This window comes from Haliotis rufescens, unplaced genomic scaffold, assembly GCF_023055435.1.
Source record: "Haliotis rufescens isolate VD_foot unplaced genomic scaffold, xgHalRufe1.0.p SCAF_3, whole genome shotgun sequence".
Taxonomy (NCBI): domain Eukaryota; kingdom Metazoa; phylum Mollusca; class Gastropoda; order Lepetellida; family Haliotidae; genus Haliotis; species Haliotis rufescens.
In genome coordinates, this window is record NW_025964001.1 from 41,176,780 (window position 1) to 41,202,955 (window position 26,176).

The window sequence follows — 26,176 nt, forward strand, 5'->3', positions numbered from 1 at the left end:
TGGTGCCAACCCACAATGGCAGATGCTAATGGTGATACGAAGGCCGATAGAAGCAAAATGTTAGGTACAACACTTATGAAAGTGAATATATATTCTTAGCTCTCTCTCTCTCTCTCTCTCTCTCACACACACACAGGCAACACAGGCACACTCACACACACACTTAGTTGACACAAATACGTATTATTCAAAAGAATTGATAATACAAAATCGCATTACTTGAAACATTGTTGACAACCATTGAAATTACTTGAAAAATGTATAATACTACCATACATATCACAAGGACATAACTAGATGACAGACAGACAGTTTATTCAGTATGTTAGGCAACATAGCCCATAGTGAAGTGTAATTTTAACAAGTAATCAACAACATCAACGTGATCTTGAACAAAGCATAATATATATTCACCATGTTTTAAACACATGGCTAACAATTAGATAACATCTTAATTTTTTTAATTCAACAAATTTATCATTGACTGTCTTTGTAATATTTACATTAGATAGAAACTTTGATCTTAAAGTTTTATATTTTCACAAATAAAGTAATCATGAAATACTCATATCACCAGCCAATGCCGGCTCGGATGTGTGCATGGCATAAGCTCTCCGGAAACGAGCACTACCGCCATTTTCAGTAGTATGGAAACTCGAAAAATATTTGTTTTTAAAATCCCAAACTATCAAAAGGCACCAGTTTACTACCAGACCTATCTATGTGTCAAGTTTGGTGAAGAAATACTGTGCGGTTTTCAAGATCTACGCCGGAAACGGGCACTACCGTTGTCGTTGACATGGAAATTAAATCAAAAAGTAAATTTTTCAAAAATCCCAAACTATCCGAAGGCACCATTTCACCGCTACTAGCCCTATTAAAGGGGCACAGTTTGGTTAAGATATCTCATGATTTTTTAGTTCTGCTCTAGAAATGAAACGTGATGTACGGAAGGACGGGCGGACAGTGCCGATTCCTATACCTCCCTTCCACTTCGTGGCAGGGGATAAAAAAAATTAAAACTTTAATCTCCTGGCTGGTACAGTTAGTACATATACAATACAATCAACATTCTTGGTTCTACGACATTTATTGACATGGAAATTATGGAGAGATATTATAAATTTACAAAGAGCGCTCAATAGAGATATATTTTTCTGGTTGTAACTATGATCTGATATAAGCATAATGCTTGAGAAAATGGGAAGAATAAATTTGTTGGTGAAATATATCTTATAGTCTTTGTTTAAATGTATTTAAAAATATGTTTTCATTACCAGTATCTTTTGTCTTCTCTTCTTACACCAGAGATCCAATTCGTTTTCCCTTCATCATCTTATAGCTTTAGCATTTTGTAACATTGAAATGGGTACCTGTAGACTTCTATTCTTAACAATGTTATCCAATATTTAACAACACGCAGCTATAACACTCATATTCTTCACTCAAAATGTAGATAACACCATAAAAGTCATCAATACGCATCACTCGAAAACGACCTGACCAAAAAGTATGGAAAATGTCATTACCAATGAGACGTTTTGTTTACGGGGTAGTGAAAGTATGAGGTTTGATTGAAAAGTCCTGAGACTCATATAGAAGGAATTGCATAACGGTGGCATTGTTGGCATTACATGATGTCATAGAAGTATATCCACAAACACTTGAGTCAGTTGAGCAAAGTCTTACGCTGTGACAAGTCAGTAAAATATGCACGGGACTGTGAACTTTAATAAATTAAGGAACATGAAATGATCCGGTGTTTGCTAAAAAGGGCATAACATCAAAAGCCATCCATAAAGATATGAGATACGACGCTAGGTAAGGATGCCCCATTCCTATGACACCATACAGGTTGGCAGCCGGTTTCAATCGTGGCAGGGAATGCCTTGAAGGAACTTAAAAGAACGCAAGGAAGCGATAAGGTACACTTCTCACCCATAGTCAATAGAACTAGAACAATTCCGGATCAGGATCAAAGGACTGATGACGCCACATTCTTGCATCGCCTTTATCCACCGGTGATGGTTTACATCTATCATTGGCGACCCTATGTTGTGACAAGAATGAATTTGTTTTTGTGTGTGTCATAGCGGCGGCCCGAGAGTTGTCCTCTCAGTGTTGTCATAAATAATACAGTTTTATATATTTAGAAAAGACTTTCCAACGATAAAACATTTGAGTCCTTAATATTGACATTCCTTGCCATTGCGCCATTCCTCATAAAGATAAGTAATACAGTCTTATACATTCAGAAATGACTTGGGAAGAGATTTCAAATAATCCCATGGTGTCTGTGTTAGCAACAGAGGGGAGAAAAGGCGAATAAGAAAAATATTGTTCATGTGAAAATAATCTCGATAATATCATTGCAATTTATGGTTGTATCTCCAATGCTACGAAAGCTGGGCGACCGGGCTCCTCTGTCGTCAAAACACGAGCAACGCGAAGCAGGAACAACAGCGGTGATAAGGTAATGGAGTATTCATGATAACCTGTTGATTCAAGAATTAAAATTAACCAACCCCGAATTGGCGAGTTGATTCTACTTCCTAAATCATGAGATTCGAATGATTTCTCCGACTTAATACATGTTATGGTTAATTTGGCATAATGACCTGTGGTTGTGTCAGGTTTACCAGTTTGTCGAATCCACGTTTAGTGAATTCATGGCTCAGAATCATCTCGAACAACAGAAACAACAGCGTGACGTTGTCAACTTCGGAGATTCAGTTTTACGTCGATGTGCTACAGTAGAGGAGCGTTTCCGTAAGTTTGAGCAACGTCTAGCAGCGGGACCACAGCAAATACGCAGCACATGCAAAGTGATTCACAATGATACTACGCCTCAGTGTGCGTGGTCAGCATGCGATCTAACCATGGCTTGGTGAAACCAGGCGCCCCTGGTTCTGTGTGTTTCACATGAGCGTTGCTGAAGCCTTGACGACCAGCTCAATGAGAAGGCACAGTCCCGAACACAGTATCCCCGCCAGGAGAGCGAGTGACACTGACACCAGCTTCTCCAGGCCTATAGGTTTGGCCCCAGCCTCCGTAGAAGAACATGCACTATCGTTGTGCCTCGGGTTCCACTTCCTTAACCAGTACTGCATCAAGCCAATCTCCTCCACCAGTCTGATTCTGCATGTTAGAAACACCTTGATTATATTAATAATAACACCATGTTTTCATTATCGGTGTCAGTATGAAGTACAGATTTTATAATATTTTATATTTTGGTGTTGATGCACCAGGATAATTCCGCAGTTTAGAAACACCTTGATTATAATAACACAATGTTTTCATTATCGGTGTTAGTATGAAGTACAGTTTTTATGATATTTCGGTGTTGATGCACCAGGATAATTCCGCATTTTAGAAGCAACTTGACTTTTAGGACACAATATATTGAATATCAGTGTCGGAAGAATTGACAGATTGTTTTATTGTTTAATTCTGCGCTCATGTTCAACTTTAAAAGAGCCACCTTTTCGCACAGTCATCCTGAAATGACGAATTCCAGATACCAAGGTATTTAATTCATGGGTAATGCTTTGTTAAATGTTAATGACGGTTAGTATAAGGTGCATTCATTCACCAAGAAAATGACCACTAGTTTGTTTTATCAAAATATAATGAAACTAAATCATAACAACGTTTCTGACTACTGCACTACTGGAACAATCTAAGGTATCTCAGCTGTTTTAGAACAATTGAATATAAACTGCCTAACAAAAGAAAGTATACTCCCATGTTGCTTAAAATGAAAGAAATTGTCATTCGATGGTGATGTTTGTGATAAAAAAGAGGTATAATGTGTTTTGGACCTTACATTTGCAGTGTTTCGGCGACAGTTTTCAGCCTTGTAACGTTTTGTACTTGTTTGGTCAAATCCAGTTTTCAAGTGTATACTTTCTTCTGCCAGACATTTTTCGACTAACTACATATTTATCTTTGTTTTCTCTATTATCATCGAAAATATCGACATTCAAACACGTTACTTACTCTTTAGAAAACATATCTTTCAGTGGTGAATCTTGTTGCAATACAAGGCTGTATTGTCCAGGTTGGAAGGTTTCCTCAAGGATATACAAGTCACAAAAACTTCTGGTGATCACTTCTAATTCGATAATGTCACTGATAAAGGCATAATTCTCATTCAGAACCTTTTTCCTTTGGACGGTGACGTTTTTATTAAATGTGTTGCTGTCCATGCCTCGGGAGGCCTCGATCTTTTCCCATAACCGTCTGATCTTACTGTCGTTAGACATCTGTGAAGACACATGTCAGTGACAGTATATACGACTCGATTAATGGCACAATAGTTATATTTTTTCATAGAAAAAATTGTAACAGAAAAAGAATATTTCCAAAACTTTTATGGGTTGATGTTATATCAATACCAGAGCAGTTCATTAGGAGCATTCGTACCCGTGAAGATCCGAGGTAGAATAGATCTATTCTACACCGGATCTTCACGGGTCTTTTTTTATTCAATGACATCTTCGGTTTGCTCCCCTTGATACTACACGTAATGGCACACCATATTTCACATTACGGCTACCTAATAAAGAACACACATCGTATAATACCCTTTGGTTCCACAGCGTCGAACTTGAACCATTGGTTCTTCAGTTTGTTTGCCACACTCAGCAATATTCCAGTTATATGACGGCAGTCTGTAAATAATCGAGACCGGGCCAGACAATCCAGTAATTGACGTTATCGGTTCTTCAGTTACAATATGATTGTGCTTACCATCATAACTCTTTGAAGGACTGTTCCTTCGGCCAAACCAACTCTAAGGTCCTCATCTGCAAGCAAGTCTTCTAAGGTAGTAAATGGAAATGATTCTTTGGTGACGGTGAGAGAAGCAATGAGGTTGCCGCTGTAGGCTGCAGTCATCACAATAATGAACAACCACCAGAAACTAATAAGCATCCGGCCGGAACTCGACTCCGGAAGATGGACGCCACCTGAAGGATTGAAATATCATGCATTTCTCAGTTATATACGTATTACAGTTTCATTTAACCAAGAATTGAGAGTGAGTGAGTGAGTGATTTGGGTTTAACAGTATTCCAGTTATATCATTGCGTGTCAGCTTGACGTGGTGAGAGAGTTTGGTAAAACGCCGGTTTTAAAAGTATTCCAGTTACATCGCGGCGTGTCAGCTTGATGTGGGAGGAGAGCCTAAAGTGATGCAGGTCTCAGACGTTTACCACTTCGGTGAAACCGACGAGCACGGGTATGATGCTGACAAACCTAGAAACATAATCAGGGCGAACCGGGATTCGAACCCGCGACCATGGGTTTTTAGCGTGCCCAAGGGACGCAACTATGCACAATGCATTGCGACGCCTTAGACGACTGGACCACCCGTTCGCACCATTTAACTAAGAAACGACATTCAAATATAACCAAGGATGATTCACTGGCGATCATGGAAACTAATACCAGACCGATTCCATCCTTCACATTGCTGAGGATGTGATCATATCAGTGATACCTATTCAGTTGAGTAATCCCCATTGCCTTAAATTATATTATATATGGGGTTTTGCCATGAGCGAGTTAGTAAGTTAGGTTTAACACCGCTTGAAACTGGAGATTAAATTCATCATGTGACCCTCTCCCGTGTCATGCAAAACGACTGTGAGTAGCTGTGTCTCTTGGATGTAAGCGGGGACACGAGTGGCCCGGTGTCCAGAGTTGCGTCCCTTGCACACGCAAGAAACCTATGATTGTGGGTTCGAAATCCGCTTCGCCCCGATTTTGTTTCTAGTTTTTACAGCACCATACCCTGCTCGTAGGTTTTACCAAAGTGGTAACCGCCAGAGACCTGCATCACTTCGGGCTTTTGTTATATTATCCCACATTATGCTGACAAATACTGTTCAAAGCGGCGTCAAACGCAACTTACTCACTCACTTGGAAGTAGCAGTGTACGCTGTTTGGGGTTTAGCTTCCAGGGTCGCCTCAGCTGATCTATTAGGGCCAAACTCGTCAATGTGAGCATAATCAAAGTGGTAAACGGCTACGACCTCCTAACAAGACACCTTTATTACACATTGCGTAACAACATCAGGCGTGGTTGGAACTATTTGTTGTCATCAACTGGCCATTCGAAAGGGTCGGGAGCAATGTGCAACTGCACTCTGCACCGTCTTCCATCCTCAGAGACGGATCATCTGCTCCCTACAAACACTACTATTTTCACAAAAATCTCAAAAATGTATTATTGACATATTTTACTTCAATATGTGAGCCTGTGAGGTTTTGCAGTTGCCTATCGAAGGACTAGCAAACCAATACTATTGACAAAATGAGTGTGGGACTCTCACTTTATGCTGTAGAAGTGCAAGCAACGGGGCACTTTTAAGGCTCAGAACATCACGAATAAGCAAAATATGTCGAAAGATCATCACAACACTTATCGCTGGGTTTACTTTGACCTTGAACTTCGTGTACTTGAAGAGTAGCGCCCCTCGGACAAGTGGCCAGTCGTTAGAAATGTCTCACGTCAACTGATACGCTCGTTGAAATAACAACGGCGGTATCTAACGGCTTCTCGTTTAGTAATCTACATATTTCTTCTACTTTAACTGACACGACGTGTTCTAAATGAAATACCTTAAAAGTTTTAATCCCAATTCCATCACTAACTCTCCAGTACCGCATGCAAAACCTCTAACTCCCATGAGCACATCCAACCTACCCTGATGAATGGTCGAGCCAAACAGATACATCACGGTGTCCAGGAAACCCGCTGGTTTTAATCCCTTTTCCATGGATTTGGCATCGGTGTAGAATGGGTTATTCCATTCCATTGCAAGGTAGAGCAGGATTACCCCAATTAAGACCGCGCCTCCTACGGCATACACCTGCCAGCGGAATGGATCCGTCAGGGCACTTGACAACCTGGCACTGCTCCTCGAGTTTCTCAATAACATTCCGCCGGTCGACTCAAAGATAACTGGCAGGTAGTCAGCGACGAGGTCTCGGTCTTGTGTGTAACCCACCGGAACCGCAACAAAATCTACTTCCTGTATAGAGACAATAATAAAGTTTTACCGACAAGGTGTACAATCTGACTGTTTCATGTGCACAAGGTGTTGTTGGTATATTATGAGAACTTGAGAGCTACGAGGCATTGTGGTTTATCTTTCCTAGGGGACTGTGACTACTGAATGCCTCTCAAAGAAGGGATCTGTGACATTAAATCCCGAGGGAAAGATAAACGGTAATTCCGAGCTTCGAGTTGGTTATTGCTTTCTTACCCACAATCAAATTTACGCAAACGTCTCAGGACATACCATCCTGACCATCTTGGAATTCGAAATTTCAAGCGACTCAAAACAAATGTATCCCTACGCAACAGTAAAAAAGCGACCTTTCCACGACCCATCGGATGTGTAACATAGCTCGCTATCACCATTCAAATATAGAATATTTGTGTCACTTACACGTATAAAAACATGCAAACCTCAAGAAACGCGTTATTGTTAAAGTTTGATTTGTTAGCTTTAACAAATACAAGTTAACAATTTGATTAGTCAACATCGGCGAGTGCGAGAATGTCAGTTGAAGTGGGTCTCACGTGTTGACGCGGCTCAGTAAGCCAATTTGACTGTTTTCGAACATGAACAAGTTGATGCCAGACATGCAACCACGACTGGATGATGGGTGGATATAGAATATTTATTAAGTTGCAGCTATTCAGTCGGAATAAGGATCCAGAATTTTGCGACGTTTCATTCCATATCAGTATGTGGATGCAAGAACGAATGAAAAGAAGTACCTGCGTCCAATGAAAAGCCGAGTTATTAATAGAAAAGCTTGAATTCCCAGGAGCATTGCTGAAGACTTAATACGCTCTGTCCGGCTTCTCTTATGGGTAAGTATAACCTCAAACTACATGTTTTCAGCCACAACTACAAATCCAGATATTTCTTAAATTAAAACTATGAGCCTAAATATAAAAAACCCAACATTTTGCAACAGTCTATTTTTGGTGACATACATTTTTATGTTGTCAACAATCTGAAGCATAAATATTTTTGTCAACCATCTTCTGAGACAATTTTTCGATTAAATCCCATGTCTTTAGGCTGCCAGTGTGCTCTAATATATACAATGCCTCTTTAATTAAGTAATACCGATAACCGTGAAAATTTCAGTATTTTGTTTTTAAGTAATCAGTATCACATTCACGTGCGAAGATATGCCTATAAAGAATACTAGCATAGTTTTTCCGGGTTCTTTTCCAATGAGCGCCAAATGATCTTAAGTGATTTCAATGGGTGACATAAATGATGCATTTCTCTATTTTGGTTTACAATGTTCCCGTGTCTTTTTTAGGTGAACAATTGACTTTCCCTTGCGTGTGTTTGTGACCAGTGCTACCGGTGGGGCAGGATACGCTCAACTTTTTACGAACACTTAGTGTCATCACTATTTGACAGTGATTCATAAACATGTGCTTAAGAGTGAGTGAGTGAGTGAGTATGGTTTTACGCCGCTTTTAGCAATATTCCAGCAATATCACGGCGGGGGACACCAGAAATGGGCTTCACACATTGTACCCATGTCGGGAATCGAACCCTGGTCTTCGGCGTGACGAGCGAACGCTTTAACCACTAGGCTACCCGACCGCCCCACGTGCTTAAGATATGGTCGGAATCGTTCAATGGACTCTGCTTTCAGTAGAGATTTCGTTTGATTATAGAAATAAGTTTGTGAAGCTTTTCTTGGAGTCGGTGACTGTCTGTCAACAATCTGGTCATGTTTAAAAAAAACCCTTATTACGAAATAGAGAATTGAATCTTCCCCTCATCCTACTGACCAATTATTTCCCAAAATATGGAAACATATGTTAATATTTATTTCGACCAGCGACAAATGATTCTGAGAAAAAGATCTGTACAATGCATTATAACAAAGTCCTTAAATGGCATGAGGCTGATCATACAATCGTATCCTGTAACGAAGATCGACAACGAGCTTCCAACTTAAGCAACTGGCCCTAAACCATACAAAAGAGCCTGTCAATACAACCATGGAACATTACAAGTGTTGAGGAGAAAGCCATCACTTTGCAGGATCCTTACCGCTCTCTGCAACATGCCGAGCATGCCTGTGTAATTCCCGGAAACCGGAAGTCCCCATTCTTTGTCGGCCGGCTCGGATACAGAGTACCTAACAATTACACAAAGCCTACTAGATAAACTGCATATGTAATGCGTTGTTGTTTAGTGACCCCGTGGAGTGAGTGGGTGAGTGAGTATGGTTTTACGCCGCTTTTAGCAATGTTCCAGCAATATCACGGCGGGGGACACCAGAAATGGGCTTCACACATTGTACCCATGTCCGGAATCGAACTCGGGTCTTCGACGTGGCGAGCTTTAACCACTAGGCTACCCGACCGCACCGACCCCGTGGGGATTCCGGGTTAGAATTGGTCCCCACCTGTTATGGTCGTAAGGGGCGACCGAATGGATCGGGTGGACAGGCTCAATGACTTAGTCAGACAGCGTGGGTCGTTTCTCACACTATCGATCACTGGATTGTCAGGTCTTCAGCCGCCTTCATATAGCTGGAATATTGGTGAGTGCGGCGTAAAAGAACAAACGGTCTTGTTGAGTGGATGATAGTTTGTTAACGCCACAGTCAGCATTTTTGCAAGTTTTATCACGGCGGTTTGCAAATATAACTTCTGTGCGGGTAAACCAGTGGTTGATAGCATGAGCAACATAAGATCCGCTAGGGTATTCCCATGGTAGAAGTTGCCATCATTGAGGATTGGTTGGTCAATTTGTGACCTAACTTATAGCCTGTAATCATACCCCGGTATGATTACAGGCTATAAGTTAGGTAACCGGTATGATTACAGGCTATAAGTTAGGTCACAAATTGACCAACCAGTCCTCAATGATGGCAACTTCTACCATGGGAATACCCTAGCGGATCTTACTGAAAAGGTGAGTGAGTTTATATTGTTCAACAGCACAGTTAGCAATACTCCGGCCTGGAAACAATCCAGTCTGGACCAGACAAAGCAGTGAACGAAAGTATGATCAATGATCACAAAATAACCAATCAACCAATTCACCCAGCTAGGCCGTCCAATCACCATATAGTCGTTTCTAACGAAGCGAATAGGATATTAAACGTATTCTTCGTAAACATCACTCAGTATCTAAAAAGAACCTAAATTTCAGTGACATTTTGAAAGACGCCAAGCTTTTCGTTAGGATTTGACCTGCTTTCGACTGAGGGAAAAACTTGCAAGACAACGTGGTATTAGCGACTTCATTATTTTATTTGATTTTCATCTTTCCTTGGCTTACCACATAACAACAATATAAAATTGAGACAGTAAAGTTTCACGTCGCTGTTAGCAATATTCGGCTTATATCATAACGGGGACACCAGAAAAAGGGCTTCACTCATTGTACCCATGTAGGGAATCGAATTGGGTCCTCTTTAACCACTAGGCTGCCTATGGCCCCCATAATGGTAGAAATCGTAATTTTAGAGATTATGATGGTCACTTAGTTTAAAGTGTAACCAGAGTGCTGGGGTAGCCTAGTGGTTAAAGCGTTTGCTCGTCATACCGAAGATCCCGGTTTGATTCCACACGTTGGTTTAATGTGTGAAGCCCATTTCTCTGAAGTGTAACGGTTTATGAGTGAGTGAGTTTGGTTTTAAGCCGCTTTTAGCAATATTCCAGCAATATCACGGCGGGGACACCAGAAATGGGATTACACAATGTACCCAATGCGGGAATCGAACCCGGGTCTTCGGCATCACGAGCTAACGCTGTAACCACCAGTATTCCCGACTGCCCTTAACGGTTTATGAAATTTTAATTTTGGTTAGAAATGAGAGGTAGTATGGAAACGCACGTAAAATTGAGGACACTTCCGAGGTGGTTCGCCAGCTCGATGCTGGCTTGTTTGTAGACAACACTTCCATCTTTCTGTTCGTATCTCTTTACAAATGGTAGCCACTGAAAGCAACACGGACAATTAACAATGGCACTAGAACACTGATGATAACGTCATACGGCTAGAATGTTGTTTTGTTAAACAACACTTTAATCCCCAAACATTAATGAGCTACTACCAGTTAAGAAAACTTGTGAATAGAAGTATAATCACCAAGGCACCCGTTGAGGGCAAAATCAAGAAAAAAGGTCTTCACTTCACTATACTTGTACTTTGAAAATATTCACCTAGCATCGAATACATCTGGTGCATTTAATTCAATTTGTTGAACCAATCGTTGCAATGAAATAAAACGCAGTACAATCACCCATTCACGTCTCGATTGAGTCCCTAAACGACACATGACATTCATCATCTTCCCGATGCAAGAGCGTCCACTTGCCTCATTACCAAAGTCTTGTTTCCACCCTTGCCACTTCAAGCCCACTTTCCTGTGCTTAATATGATTGGGTTATCGCATGTATCGATAGTCCAATCAGACAAGGTTTCACAAAATCAACATCCACGCCTGGTACATATTCGTATTTACCAATCCCGGTCATAGTTGACACCAATTTCATTAAAATCAGAACTTAGTTCTCGCTATTGCTAATCAAAGATCTGAGGACATCCCATTTCGGGTCACGTTAGAACGACCTTTCACACGACCAATCAAAACGTCGCTTACCAGATCATGAAAGTGATGGTCGGAATGTGTTGTCTAATCATGCAACCTTGAAAACGTTAATACGGGGTGTTCCGAACGACAGTTACGGTCCGTACGACTGATTCCGTCAAAATTATCGTCTATCTCTCGCTTCCGTTGGATAAACATTTGAACGGAGGAGGCGTTGCGTGGGAAGCACTGCCATACAATTTCAACCATACATAAGACATTTCGGAATGTTCTTTTGTTCAGTTTTCAAAATTTCTATCTAGAACTGTGTCAACATATTTCACAAGCGTAGTCTGAAATGGAAGTCGCCAGATTGAAACGAGTGCCATAAAGCTCATGAAAGCTGCTTTCTAATTGGCTGGTGTCGACTTCTTATTAGTCATTTCAGTGGTCGGTCAAAGTTCGCGAAAGGTCGTTCTTACGTGACCCGTTATGGGATGTCCTCAGATCTTTGTTTAGCGGCAGCAAGAACTCAGATCTGATTTTAATGAGACTGAGTTGACACGAATATCTTACCCCCCCCCCCCCCCCCCCCCCCAAACAATTGCCTATGTTTTTGTGTCAGGGATGAAATTGCGAATGTTTTCGTTATCTGATCGACTAGGTCGTCGCCTATTGTAGTCGCCATCTTTATGAAGCTATACGAGATAAGAACAGCGATCTAATTGGATATCCCGTTTTCATTACACGGAGTACAACTCTTGATCTACGCGAGGTGGCGCCAGGGTTGAGCTAGGTTGGTTGGTTGGTTGGTTTGTTGTTTACCGCCGCACTCAGCAATATTCCTGCTATATAACGGCGGTCTGTAAATAATCGAGTCTGGACCAGACAATTCAGTGATTGATATCATGAGCATGGATCCACGCAATTGGGATCGATGACCGTGCATCAACCAAGTCAGCGAGCCTGACCACCCGATCCCGTTAGTCGCCTTTTACGACAAGCATAGTCGCCTTTTTACGGCAAGCATGGGTAGCCGAAGACCTATTCTACCCCGGATCTTAACGGGTCGGGTTGAGCTAGGATATGGCAAGGGTAGAAACTAGGTTTTGATAGAGGCTAGTGGACACGCTTGCTTCGGGAAGATGGACAGTCATATATCATATTAGGCCCGAATTTCTGTTTGGGGTGGGTAGTGGTTGCGGATGTCAACAGTTCGAAAATAGATAAATAAACAATTCCTATCATTTAATCATTTAACTTATTTCTAACTGGCGGAATACAAACCTACTGCTTTCAGTTTCGACGGTGGATTAAACAAGTTTGGCCTTAGTTCCCGTACTATGTCATGTAGGACCCACCTCAAGTGCCGCGGCTCTCAGCTTCCTCTGGTTCAGTCCTAGTTTCCGATTCGGGAACACATCATCGTGAGAAGCATCATGCTGGACGGACGATAACTTCCGGCCATGAGGTTTCCATAGCAACGTGTGTAACATGGTGTTTACTGTTCTCATGTCGTCCTCTCTTCTGACAATCTACAAAATAAATAATCAGGATCTAAGTCATTGCCATGAAAACGTTTCTGCTGAACCTGCTGGAATGCATTACCACCGAAAATAACTCGGTTGATATTTTGGAATAAAAAAGTTAGGGACTATGATATTTTTTGGATATTTGTTTACACTGTTGTTTTTCATGTTATTTATTTTAAATTGATATTCTTTGATCAATCAAGTTCACCGTCCATGTCCTATTATCAAATCTTTAATTTACGTACAATTATCACTATGAGTGAGTGAGTTTAGTTTTACGCCGCTTTTAGTAATATTTCAGCAATATCTCGGCGGGGGAACACCAGAAAGGGCTTCACATATTGTAACCAGGTGGGGAATCGAACCCGGGTCTTCGGCGTCACGAGAGAACGCTTTAACCACAAGGATACCCCACCGCTCCGTATCACTATGAGGACAGCTTTACAAATGGATCGGACGGTAAGGATTTGTAATAGTATATAATAATTCAGTTAGTGGTGTATCCAAGTGGGGAATCGAACCCGAATCTCCGGCGTGACACCGAGCTTTTACCAGGAGGCCACCTCTCTCATCTAGCTTGACTGGGCTGCTTACTTACGCGAAGAAAGTGGTCCGTGGCATCAGATCTGTTCCAGGTCTGCTCTGTCGACAAGACTTCCAAGGTTGTGTTCACTACCCACTGAACGAGAGGTAAACATTGGCCGTTAATTCCCAAGTATTGTAATTGCAACGTGGGGCAAATTTCAGGCATTTCATATGAATGCTCATGTATTGTTAACTATCGCATACATCTTGCTCAGAAATTAGATAATTACCGTATGCATCAGATGGATCTGCTAGGAACGCCCTTATTGTCTGAATAAAAAATGACAAACAAGCGGGTGGGGTGACATGAGGGGGTTAAACTTCGCGTTTAAGATTACTGCACTTAAAAAGCGACGTGCATGCACGTGTGTGTTTGTGCGGCTGCTTGATCTGTCCCGGATTAATACCGGTTTTAGTGTGCTAGCACACCGAGATACCAGGCCGCAGTTTAACATGAGCACCCATGGACACAATATACTGACACCTAGCGGACCAGTCCTTATTTTCTCGAGCGCTGGGTAGGGTAACAACAAGTACTATCTTTCAGTATGAAGCGGCCAGAGGTGGAACCACCGACGTACCGCTTTCTAGCCAGACAAACAAACAAGTAAATAAATGTATGCAAGCAGCTAACCTGTGTTAATTTTCTGATGTCGAAGTTCTTGTATGACCTGCTGATGACGGCGACATGGTCCAGCTTCAGGTCCATTCCCTCTATGACTCTGAGGGTAGATCGAGGCAGTAGCAGAATCCATTGAGAAAAATGGCGAAACAAGGAACCTTTCCCAAAACACGCGTCTAAGTCCTCAGCCTAAAAATAGAAGTCATGGTGGAAGTATTTGGTTTGACTGTACTTCGAACAGGAATACTGGAATACAGGAATAACCTTGATCTGAGCACCTCTGTTAGTGAGTAAGTAAGGTGGGCATAACGCTGATTTTAACAGTATTCCAGTTATATCACGACGTGTCAGCTTGATGTGGTAGGAAAGCCAGAAGTGATACAGGTCTCAGACGTTTACCACTTTGGTGAAACCCACGAACAGCGAACGAGGGTGCTGACAAACCTCAAACCATAATTGGAGCGAACCTGATTCTAACCCACAACTATAGGTTTCTTAGTTTGTGCATTGTTGGCAATACGTAAAACATGGCTGGAATATAGAAAAATCTCAATGAATTATAGATATCACATCAAGTGAAAAATGATATTCTTCTTCAACATATGCTTTCTTACAGAAAATATCATTCCTGTTTTCCACAATATATCTGCCGGTCTCTATCCTTAGTTTTTGCAATACACATTTAAACCGAGCAAGTACCCGTCTATGTTAAGTAAAAACATTAATATGTAATGTTGATATAAGGTTCAACCACATAATGATGTTTGAACATTGTGTAGCCAAATATGTTTGAGCCATTTGAGGGAGACGAATGTCAGTCTTGCTCATATGATGATTTCACTGTAAAAAAATGAAACTACAATCTCACAACGATATTCTACATTTATCACAAATCAAAGCACCATCAGTAACATTATCGCTAAATGGTTTATCGCTGAGTTCATTGTTAATTACACCCTCCTCCTCGTCACAACCATCGTCATTATCATCAGAATCAGATGTACATGATGGATCAACAGATATATCAAACTCATCTTTAAAATGTTTAGACCACCAACAAATATACCGGATATAAAAATCCTTTTAGATGATTTGTATACTTTCCCAAAAGACTTTGAATTGTCAATTTGAACTAATAGTTTATCTCTTGTCTTGTCATTTGTTACGCGTTTATCCATTACACGGTTGATGTCTGTGTAAGACCTGAAGTGGAATCTGAATATCATTTTTGTCTACAATGTCCATACTATGACAGTTTGAGACGTAAGGTTCTACCTTTTTATTTTTACACAAATGTAACTTTTGATAAATTTGTAACACTCTGTACATCGAAAACAACATGCATAATTAATGCTTTAGCTAAATATATATTTCTTGCTTTTAAAAAGCGTTATAACTTTCTCATTGGCGCTGAAATTGTCTAACACTGATATCATGTATTGTATAATTGGCCGGTGGCCCCTTTACTGAAATAAAGCTCTCTCTCTCTCTCTCTCTCTCTCTCTCTCTCTCTCTCTCTCTCTCTGACAGTCTAACAAACATCACATCAGACACAATAGTCATAAGCAAGTGTCAGTGAGAACAAATAAAAGGTACTACTTCTTGCTAACATATTGTCCCATGTTCCAACAAGATCCAATGAATTTCACATTGCACATAAATCCACCGTAATCCAAATGGTGCACAAAGTTCACACATAGCCGACATGGCATATACCATTTAGCTTTCAAACGTTGTTCTTAAGAACACTGGTAAATACAATACGAGTCTTCAATAAAGCTATGATATCATATATTGTCTTTAGAATATTGTCAACATAGTTCCATCAACTGGTAGTCTAGATCAAGGTCTTTGTGTACCCCTCTGATGAATTGCACGCCTCCCATGGCCGAAAGCTTTGGAAGACAATGCCTTTAGGATAATACAAGTAATATCAGGATCAAATGGGTCGGGTTTAACGCTTTCTTCAGTATTTCTAGAATACCACGGCCTGCTCACTTAATGATGGAGGAAAACACGAAGTGATGCAGACTGTAGACGTTGACTGTTTGGCGCAACTCCTGAGTATGGAGCTGACAAATCAAGACTCTGGCGACCCTGGGATTCGATTTAAAACCTAAGAGATGCCTTGGTAAGTTGTAGGTCATTTGATATTTAGTAGAGCTGAGATTGTGTTAATGGAAAAAACGTATTTAAAAATAATAATCGGTTCCTGAAAATATAGGAAATTGTTTTGTCCCTTTTACCAAATCAAACATTTCGTTCTCAAGACATGCTGGATTAAAAAAAAATATAATATGGAGTGTGTCTAATTAAGTTTTGTGTCGCTTCCTATTTATAAGAGTCAGTGAGTATGGTTTTACGCCGCTTTTGGCAATATTCAAGCAATATCACCAGAAATGGGCCTCACACAATGTACCCATGTCGGGAATCAAACCCGGGGCTTCGGCGTGACGAACGAACACTTTAACCACTAGGCTACCCGACCGCCCCTTATTTACAAGAGATTGTAAGTGTAAATGGCTATTATTTAGTTAGGAACACTATGTTGTTTCTAATCTCCCGTTTGTGTGACATGTTGGGAAGTAATTATTGATGAATTAATGTATATCAACCAATTCCAGGAGGCAAGAATTGTGTGTCAACACGCTTATCGAATGTTCCTCCTCATGAGTGCCCATAGATAAGTGATATGCACACATTCCATTACAGTCGTAATGGTTAAGGTGGAGAAGATAGACAGGAATAACACACACGTGTTCCCTTTTAAGGATGTATCGGATGAAGGACATGACGCCATGACGTACATTATTGTTTAACTTTCAGTTCGTTCTGAAGTGCATTTAAACATGGCTTTCCTGGTCACACTTTATCAGAGAACGAAAACAAGGCATTACTAACTCTGATTACTTAGACAAAGCAAGTCAGACTGACTGAACGTTGTCTAAAATTAAAGCTTGGAGTTAATTTACTTTCCTATCACACACGGACGTGCCTGGGGAAACTAATGTTCGGGATAAATGATTTTCGGATAATCAGTTTTTCTTTAAAAATGTGTTTGAACTGCAAAAATATATAGTTTCACTAAATTGATGGCAAACAGGGCACGTTCTATTCAGTTGATACATTACCGGGGTAACCACACAAGCAACGTCGATATTAGCATGGCGGTTACTTATGGTATTTTGCTTTCATCTGGATGAAACGTGCTTAAACAACTATAATTAGACGACTACCAGGCCTTGGAACGTGGAATAAGAGGTCCATATTTACCTATTGACAACATCAACATGGCGGTCTATATTAACCTATAGATAACAAAAATGAAAGTTTGATATTATTTGACAGGACATGCTGAAATTGCTGTATCATTTTCGATTTCGGGTTGTTGATTTTCAGTAGGACTAACCAAAGACATTTGTTTTTCGATGTTTTCTGAATATTTTGATCATGCTGTATATATAAAATTAATGCGGTATTTAAAAGTGTGTGGTTCGGGCTGTTGATTTTCAGTAGGACTAACCAAAGACATTTGTTTTTCGATGTTTTCTGAATATTTTGATCACGCTGTATATATAGAATTAATGCGGTAATTAAAGTTTGAATTGAGAAAATCATATACTCAAGAATTCATATTGAGCGAAAGGTTAAGAAAATATAATGGTTTCAAATGCCATTTAGCAACGTTTTTCAACTTGTCTGACAGCAGCACACACTCCCAATCGTTTTAAAATTAGCGTAAAGGGGGCGCGAGTGTGTGTGTGTGTGTGTGTGTGTGTGTGTGTGTCTGCTTGTACTAGTCCAGACTTATGCCGATTTTATATGTGCCAGCCCACTGAGATAACGTGAATACCCCACTCAGACACAGTACTGACGCCGAGACGACCGCTCCTTGTCTTAGCCCCTTAATGCCGAGCGACAGGCAGGATAACAACAAGTACCATCTTTTAACGTCTTTTGGAAAGACGCGGGCGGGGATCGAACCGAGGACCGGTCTCTGCGATAGTGGATAGAAAGAAAACATAACATTGTATCTCACGAGAAGCTTTTATGACTTTATCTCTGCAGGTGTCGTGGCGGAGAATGTTTACGGCAGTCAGGTCATTACTCATAATGGAACAGGCCACGTGGGACGCATACACTGGTTCGACGAAAAAAATGGATCCTTTTTCGTGTGTGTTTGTGTGTGTGTGTGTGTGTGTGTGTGTGTGTGTGTGTGTGTGTGTTGCCGAGGCCGAGGGATGCAAATTTACATCGCTGTTACAAATATGTACGAAAATATTTATAGGCGCGAGGTGTGTCAACACGTCCCTTATTGAATTTCTTGGCCTACGCAAGATTACATTATAAACTGTAGGGTCTATGGTGAAAACAGGAATCAATAATCTGTTTTAAGCTATGGAACTAGTGGGTGAAATAAAGATAAGGATAGAAAAAGCTACTTCCCTTACCATCTTGACCTACATTTTAAGAATCGACTGAGAGGAAAACATATTTCTCCCGAATTTTATTTTCTCCCGAATCGTCAAAAAAGTATTAAAATGCTGCTTATATATAACCGCATAATTTTAGCTAAAAGTATAAACTTAAAGTATGGACAGAGCAAACTCAGTAAGACCATCACCATGTGATGGGGCGGTTTGTGGTTACCTACCTCTTTAAGAATTTGCCTGATAAGTGGTAAGGAACACATTAGGACAAATCGTAGTCTGAGTTTCATATTGTCCATGCCAATCTGTTCCATAATCGGTGCCAGGAACTTCAGGTTACCGTCTTTCTTCACGAAGACCAGTTCTGACTTGACGCCAAGCCGTGATAGGCCCCTTGCCAGGCTATGCGAGTCAACACCTGAATTTGAAAAAAAAGAAGTAGAAAAATCTGCTAATTTTCATGGCCTGGAAAAACATTTAAAAGAAATTAATATTAAACGTCAACGCCAGAGAATAACCAGTTTCGACAATCCGCCGAAACTATTCCAGTGGGCCAAAAAGGCAAAACAGCACTGAATATTATATGAATGGATCACTGAAAATCAATAGTGATGACACCAGGTGTTCGCGTAAAGGGTAAGAATGTCCTGCCATACCGGTAGCACCCGGCACTCACACAATTACATAAATAAGTAAGATATTGCCGGGCGCCAGTTATTCCGTTATTTCCTGGTCGGCGTTTCAATATAAATTGCATGTAAATATGTCCAAGTATTCGTCTTGCATGTATAGGATTAGGTGAGGTGAAACGGGGATTAACGTCGCGTCCAAGATTATTGCACTTATATAGCGACGTGCATGTACGTATGTGTGTTTGTGTGGCTGCTTGTACTAGTCCGGACTGATGCCGATTTATAGTGTTAGCTCACTGAGATACCATGCCGCAGTTTAACATGAATACCCCACCCAGACACAGTATACTGACTCCGAGCCGACCAGTCCTTGTTTTAGCCCCTTAATGCCGAGCGCCAGACAGGGTAACAACAAGTACCATCTTTTAACGTCTTTTGGTATGACGCGGCCGGGGATCGAACCCCGGACCTTCCGCTCTCCGGGCGGACGCTCTACAACTGGACCACGGAGGCGGTTGTATAGGATTAAGTCTGGCGGCCAATATATGACTTTTCGGCGATACGTGCTGCCTAATGGTCTGTGATGACGAAGTTCACCTTGCTTCTTTCTGCTGCACCCGAGAGTTATAGAGTTGAATCCCAGTCAGAAGCATTGGGCTTGTTTAAGAAATAACGGATTAGACTATGTTCCTTGCAACCCATGTCTTGTCATAAAAAAAGACTAAATGGTTCGTGTGGTCACGTTCGGTGACTTTGATGATTGCGATAATTTGGGACGTTTCGCATAATATCAATGACTGGTTTGTCTTGTCCAGACTCGATTATCTACAGGCCGCCGTCATATAGCTAGAACAGGGCATTAGACATCAAACAAACAGAATGTTATCATAATACGTATTATACCGCCAGCAGTATGTCGACATTTTGGCAGTTTTACTCAAGATTCTACCTACTGATTTCCCTGTCACTGAGTATGGTGGTCGAATTCCACTCCAGGTTGTGGATGAGTTTGCTGGTGTAGTCGAGGTGGTCGGACAAAGGAGGTTCCAGGGGGTACTCCGTGCTAGATGAGAGACGATATCTATTGTTCCACGATTCCTTATAAAACGACTCCGGTCTGATGAATTTCACCGACTTTCCTCTCATAGGGTCTGGCGCTATGATGAGGTCCAGTTTGCGGTTCCTCATACTTGAAACTTTCAAAATAAACATTCAAATGTTACAACAGACTTATGCGTTCACCAACATATCGACTGGCTTAAGTATGGGTCTTCGAGCAAACTGTCCTTGAAAATAATACATCTTTGTTATGTTCTTAGAAGACAAGATAAAACATTATACTCTGCAAAAAAAAGAAACGCAAAAATCGGCTGTTCCATGTGTGTCATATGGAACCTGGGTCAATGACAATGATGTGTGCCAATTTTTAACAATAGATTACCATCGGCTGATTATTTTACGATAAATAAAATTTACATCTAAAATCGATTTACATAATGTCAAGAAATTTTCCCAGTATTTAAAATACGCAAGACTTCCATCTTAAGTTTCTCTCCGAGCAATATTTCTTGAAACTAGTCCAGACAATGACAGATTAATATTCAGTGTGAGTGAGTGGTTGTGTTCCTTTTGATTGTACTTCGAAAAGGAATACTTTTCAGCGACTTTGATCTGAGCATCTCTGGTAGTGAGTGATTTGTGTTTAACGCTGATTTTAAGAATATTCCAGTTCTATCACGGCGTGTCAGCTTAATGTGGGAGGAAAGCCCGAAGTGATGCAGGTCTCAGTTTTTACCACTTTGATGAAACTCACGAGCGCGATTAAGGTCCTGACAAACCTAGAAACTTAATCGGGGCGAACGGTGACTCAAACACACAGTCATAGGTTTCTGCATACATTTGACAGTGCAGAAAATGGTGAGCAGTCTTTTCAAGCTTTTCGCAAACTGTAATTCTTTTCAGAATGTTTCACCAACATACGGATTGGACAGAAGGACATGTGCAAATCGTGCGAAGACATCTGACGAACTTTCCTCAAAACGCACACATTTAAATACAAATTGCCAATCCCAGAGAACAACCAGCCCAAATTTTCTGCCGAAACAAATTCCACTTAGCGTAAAGGGCAAAATAGCTGTGAAAATTGTATGTATTGACCACTGAAATTCAGTGATGACACCAGCTGTTCGCATGGTGCACGTTCATTCGGATTGCTGTTGCTACAGCGGTAGTTTTTAACGGCAGTCTTGTTCTAGTTGTTACGTGACTCCGCTCTCACACAATCAATGATTCAGATGATGGCCATTTTTGCATTTTAATCCCCTGTCATCGAACCCTCTCATTCAGCATGATCATTTAGGAGATACACTTACTGTCTTTTGAAATTTGAGGTAATCTAACTATGGATTAAGTCCTTGATAGGCATTTAGAAGTTGAAAGAACGTGAATACATGACACTTTTTATGCATAGCAACTTCTTTTATTCTTTGTTTTACTTTGGACCTTCATCAGGTGAGCTCTGAAACGTCATGACAAAGATTAAAAGAAATTGCTATCCATAAAAAGTGTCATGTATTCATATATGCATGCTGATATGTTGACATTAGGTAGGTTTTATGTACGAAGATCACACTTTTACGAGGGAACCTATGGGATTCTACTGTGCTTAACCCTATCATTAACCACAAATGGGCCTCTTGATTGTCACATTGGCATATACTGTGGCTATAGTCAGCTCTTTGTCACCACACCGACCCCCACGATTACATCTACGTTGTATTAGTAGTGACAGTGCAATTTACAAACTGCACGAACCCAGGGGACACCCCGATCTAGAATTATATTCAGCATTAACATGTTAATTTATTGGTGGACATTAGTCTGCTGACGCAACCTCATTTCCAACGGAACCACCCTGAAGTATGGTTGAATACCGCGGTGTTTAGCTGTAGACGAGTCGTCATTTTGCGATACAAGAAAATCTGAAAGGTTCCTCGAGTTTGGCATCGATAATTATATGGACCTGTCCCAGTGGTTAGTGTGTGTTTTACTTAATTGCGTGTGTACTGAAATAGATTTTATCATGTTTGCGAGCCTGTTCTTCTGACATCGAATGTGTACAGTTCTAATTAGTTATCGGCAGTCATTTGTACATGAATCCTTGTGCAGGATGTCAATAGATCGATGTTTTCATACACAATTCTTTTGCGTGAATAGCAGTTTTGTGTTGAGGTATCGAATGGAATTAGATACTTGATTTTAATGATCTTATTTTGACATATCGGAATCAAGCAATCTTCAAGTGTCATGGTTGAATTGTATATATCGTATATTATGATTTATTCTGTCGGGAGTAAACATTGGATTTGAAGATTAAGATCTTTATTCTTAAACCCACGGCGTATATATTAACGTTAACGCCAGAGAATAATCAGTCTCGATTTTCTGATAAAACAGATTCCATTGGGATTAAAAGGCAAAAGAGTGGTTAAAAATATATGAATGGATCACTGAAAGTGATGACACCAGGTGTTCGCGAAAACGGTAAACATGCCCTGTCCTACCTCTAGCACGCAGCACTCACACAATTGAACACCTACATAATTATATCTTCCAATCATTAAAACTCATCGTGTTACACTGATTTTCCGATTAGCTCACTTTGATTTGTTCTTTAGACATGAAATGAACGAATCATTCAAAACTAGTTGCTTTATACACAATGTAAACAGATGTACACTGCCATTCTTGCTGGTTTTCAAGTACTCTTTAATATTAAAATTAAACGGTTTAATAGCGGACCGTCGGTTAAATAAACGTCTAGGAAGAAATGGAATGACGCAGAATACAGTAAACTAGGGTTAAAACGAATTCTAAGGGACTACTTATTTTAGTTCGTTATAATCGTAGTTCGTTATAAGCACATAAACAGCATAACTACAGCAAGTAGTCGGGACTGAAAAGTAAGTTCGTTATATCCGTCAGTTCGTTGTAAGCGTGTTCGTTATAACCATAGTTTACTGTAATTCAAAGTGTGTATACGTACCTGGGCAGTTCTTCACGACACTCAGTGCTGAGAGTAATTCCGTAGACGCGTTAATCCAACATTTTTTCAAACCTTTACGATTTCACTGTAAAATTGCTGTTGAGATGAGTTTTAGCGTATCCACTGATTAAAGTGACTTGATTTTGTTCAGTAATATAAGTGAGTGAGTGAGTATGGTTTTACGCCGCTTTCAGCAATATTCCAGCAATATCAAGGCGGGGGACACCAGAAATGGCCTTGATGTCGGGAATCGCACCCAGGTTTTCGGCGCGACGAACGAAGGCTTTAACCACAAGGCTACCCTACCGCCCCCACTGGTATAAGATATTGCCATCATGAGATATACCTCATTTGTGTTTTATGATTCTATACATTACTTACTTTGAGCTACTTTATGGAAAACGGATCCATTTCTTTCGTCGAACCAGTGTATGCGTCCCACGTGGCCTGTTCCATTATGAGTAATGACCTGACTGCCGTAAACATTCTCCGCCACGACACCTGCAGAGAGAAAGTAACAAAAGCTTCTCGTGAGATACAATGTTATGTTTTCTTTCTATCCACTATAGCGGAGACCGGCCCTCGGTTCGATCCCCGGTCGCGCACTACCAAAAGACGTTAAAAGATGGTACTTGTTGTTACCCTGCCTGTCGCTCGGCATTAAGGGGCTAAGACAAGGAGCGGTCGTCTCGGCGTCAGTACTTTGTCTGAGTGGGGTATTCACGTTATCTCAGTGGGCTGGCACATATAAAATCGGCATAAGTCTGGACTAGTACAAGCAGCCACACACACACACAATTTTAAAACGAATGGGAGTGTGTGCTGCTGTCAGACAAGTTGAAAAACGTTGCTAAATGGCATTTGAAACCATTATATTTTCTTAACTTTTCGCTGAATATTAATTCTTGATTAATTCTATATATACAGCATGATCAAAATATTCAGAAAACATCGAAAAACGCATTTTACAAATGACTTTGGTTAGTCCTACTGATAATCAACAGCCCGAACCACACACTGGGCTAGTAGAAGCAGCCACACACACACACGCACGCACGCACGCACGCATGCAGGCATGCAGGCACGCACGCACGCGCGCGCATGCACGTTGCTATATATATATGTGCAATAATCTTAAACGCGACATTAACTCCATTTCACATCACCTAACCTATCCACCATACGCCAAGGTGAACGATATATGGTATTAATTATGTTGAATTGTTTCGTTAATGCGACATAATATAGTTTTATTTGTGTTGACTACTAAAATATTATCAAATGTTGACCAATACGTGTTAAACTAAATGGAATTTGAGGGTACTTACAAATCAATGATTTCATTGATTTCTATATTTAATGCAACGTGGCATGGTAGAACGTCAAAGAAAATCCCAGCTGGTGGCTAGACACGCCCCTACCGGTCTAGATCCTGACATTGTTTGGTAATTGTAAATAGACATATTCGCTAGATTCTAAAACTAGTTTACTACATTATACATTATCCTTGTTGTCATGGCAACAGGGACAATTCAATACATCAGTTTAATCTGCACCAGCTTAATCGGACACATTACATATATATATATAACAGCCTTTGTCTGGTACGAATGAGTATGGGATTTTTAATGGAGACTGGATATTTCTTAGAAATACATCTTGCAACAATGTAGGTGTTAGTATTTATGGCAGACATTTTTACAACAGTCTGAAACATGAATGTTTTTTTCAAACATTTTCTTGAACAATATATTATTTTCGATAAAATCGGGCCCTCACGCTATGATATCTTAGAATTTGTATAATATTGTCAGTTTATGTATGGGGGTAACGACAGTCTCAGCGTTAACAAGGAAAGTCGAAGTTACGTATTGTCTTAAGTCTATGTTAGAGTATGGGGGTTGTGCCAATCATAACGCAATGATCGATATCTGAAGGTTTAGGCTAGAAAGACATGATCAATGTGGCAGCTGTAAACATGTTGGTCGCCAACGATGCCTGACGCATAACCGTTGGATATGAAATGACCAAAGTAGAACAAAATAGACAATTCCATGGGATATATTATTCAAATAGTTATTTACCATGACTTAATGGTTATGTTAAATTAACGTCACATGCTACCTTGATTAAATTCACATACCTATTTCTATCAGCGATCCCGTGGCATATTGTACGAGAACGACGACCACGGCGAGGACGACACCATCCATACCGCCACCGTCGTCAACAGCGTTGTGGTCCTATCTGAGTTATCTACAATCATGTCTCCACGTCTACCGATACATAGCAAACGTTAACAGCACATTAAACATGTCTGCAGCTGATGGCAAATATCGCATAATGATCATAATCAATACGAGCGTGAACAAGAACGTGAAGTTTTCAACTGTCGAGCGTTTGGGATAAGGAAATCTACACCGTGGACATTGATGTGTGCGTACACACCCGGGGGACGTACCGATCAAGGCGATGGTTGTCAACTATACAATTAAATGGAACGCTGTTCTGAAATTTGCACTATATATTATTACTCTGTTCATACAGGAAATCGAACAACAATAGTCTGTAAAAGCAATATTTAGATTTGAGTGTAGATTTAATTTAACAACACATTCAGGTTTAGCTCAATCATTCTGAATGTAAAATAGTCAAACTCGATTCATTCGTACAAATCTCTATAGGACGCTACACCTTTGTGACAATCAATGCAGTTCAACAAACAGTAT

General features: G+C 40.5%; 1 protein-coding gene across 1 annotated transcript; it reads right to left on the reverse strand.

Annotated features, from left to right (window-relative positions):
* Positions 1 to 317: 317 nt before the first annotated feature.
* On the reverse strand, positions 318 to 25,670 carry LOC124124783 (glutamate receptor ionotropic, delta-2-like). The gene is made up of 13 exons (XM_048402957.1): positions 25,591 to 25,670; positions 23,829 to 23,948; positions 20,356 to 20,598; positions 18,995 to 19,188; positions 14,353 to 14,529; positions 13,732 to 13,812; positions 12,963 to 13,136; positions 10,905 to 11,008; positions 9,108 to 9,195; positions 6,716 to 7,043; positions 4,756 to 4,973; positions 4,003 to 4,268; positions 318 to 3,138 (listed from the first exon to the last, which is right to left on the reverse strand). The coding sequence occupies exons 1-13, from the start codon at positions 25,658 to 25,660 to the stop codon at positions 2,919 to 2,921; spliced, it is 2,283 nt and encodes a 760-aa protein (XP_048258914.1). The 5' UTR covers positions 25,661 to 25,670; the 3' UTR covers positions 318 to 2,918.
* Between the last annotated feature and the right edge of the window lie 506 nt (positions 25,671 to 26,176).

What these genes read in the sequence shown, in the direction of transcription:
- LOC124124783 (XM_048402957.1), bottom strand. Translation starts at nt 25,660, where the DNA reads ATGGATGGTGTCGTCCTCGCCGTGGTCGTCGTTCTCGTACAATATGCC. An exon ending in TGAGAGCCGCGGCACTTGAG is followed by an intron (nt 11,009 to 12,962) that starts GTGGGTCCTACA and finishes TGTTGCTTTCAG; the next exon opens with TGGCTACCATTTGTAAAGAG. An exon ending in TGGCTCGACCATTCATCAGG is followed by an intron (nt 4,974 to 6,715) that starts GTAGGTTGGATG and finishes TCAATCCTTCAG; the next exon opens with GTGGCGTCCATCTTCCGGAG.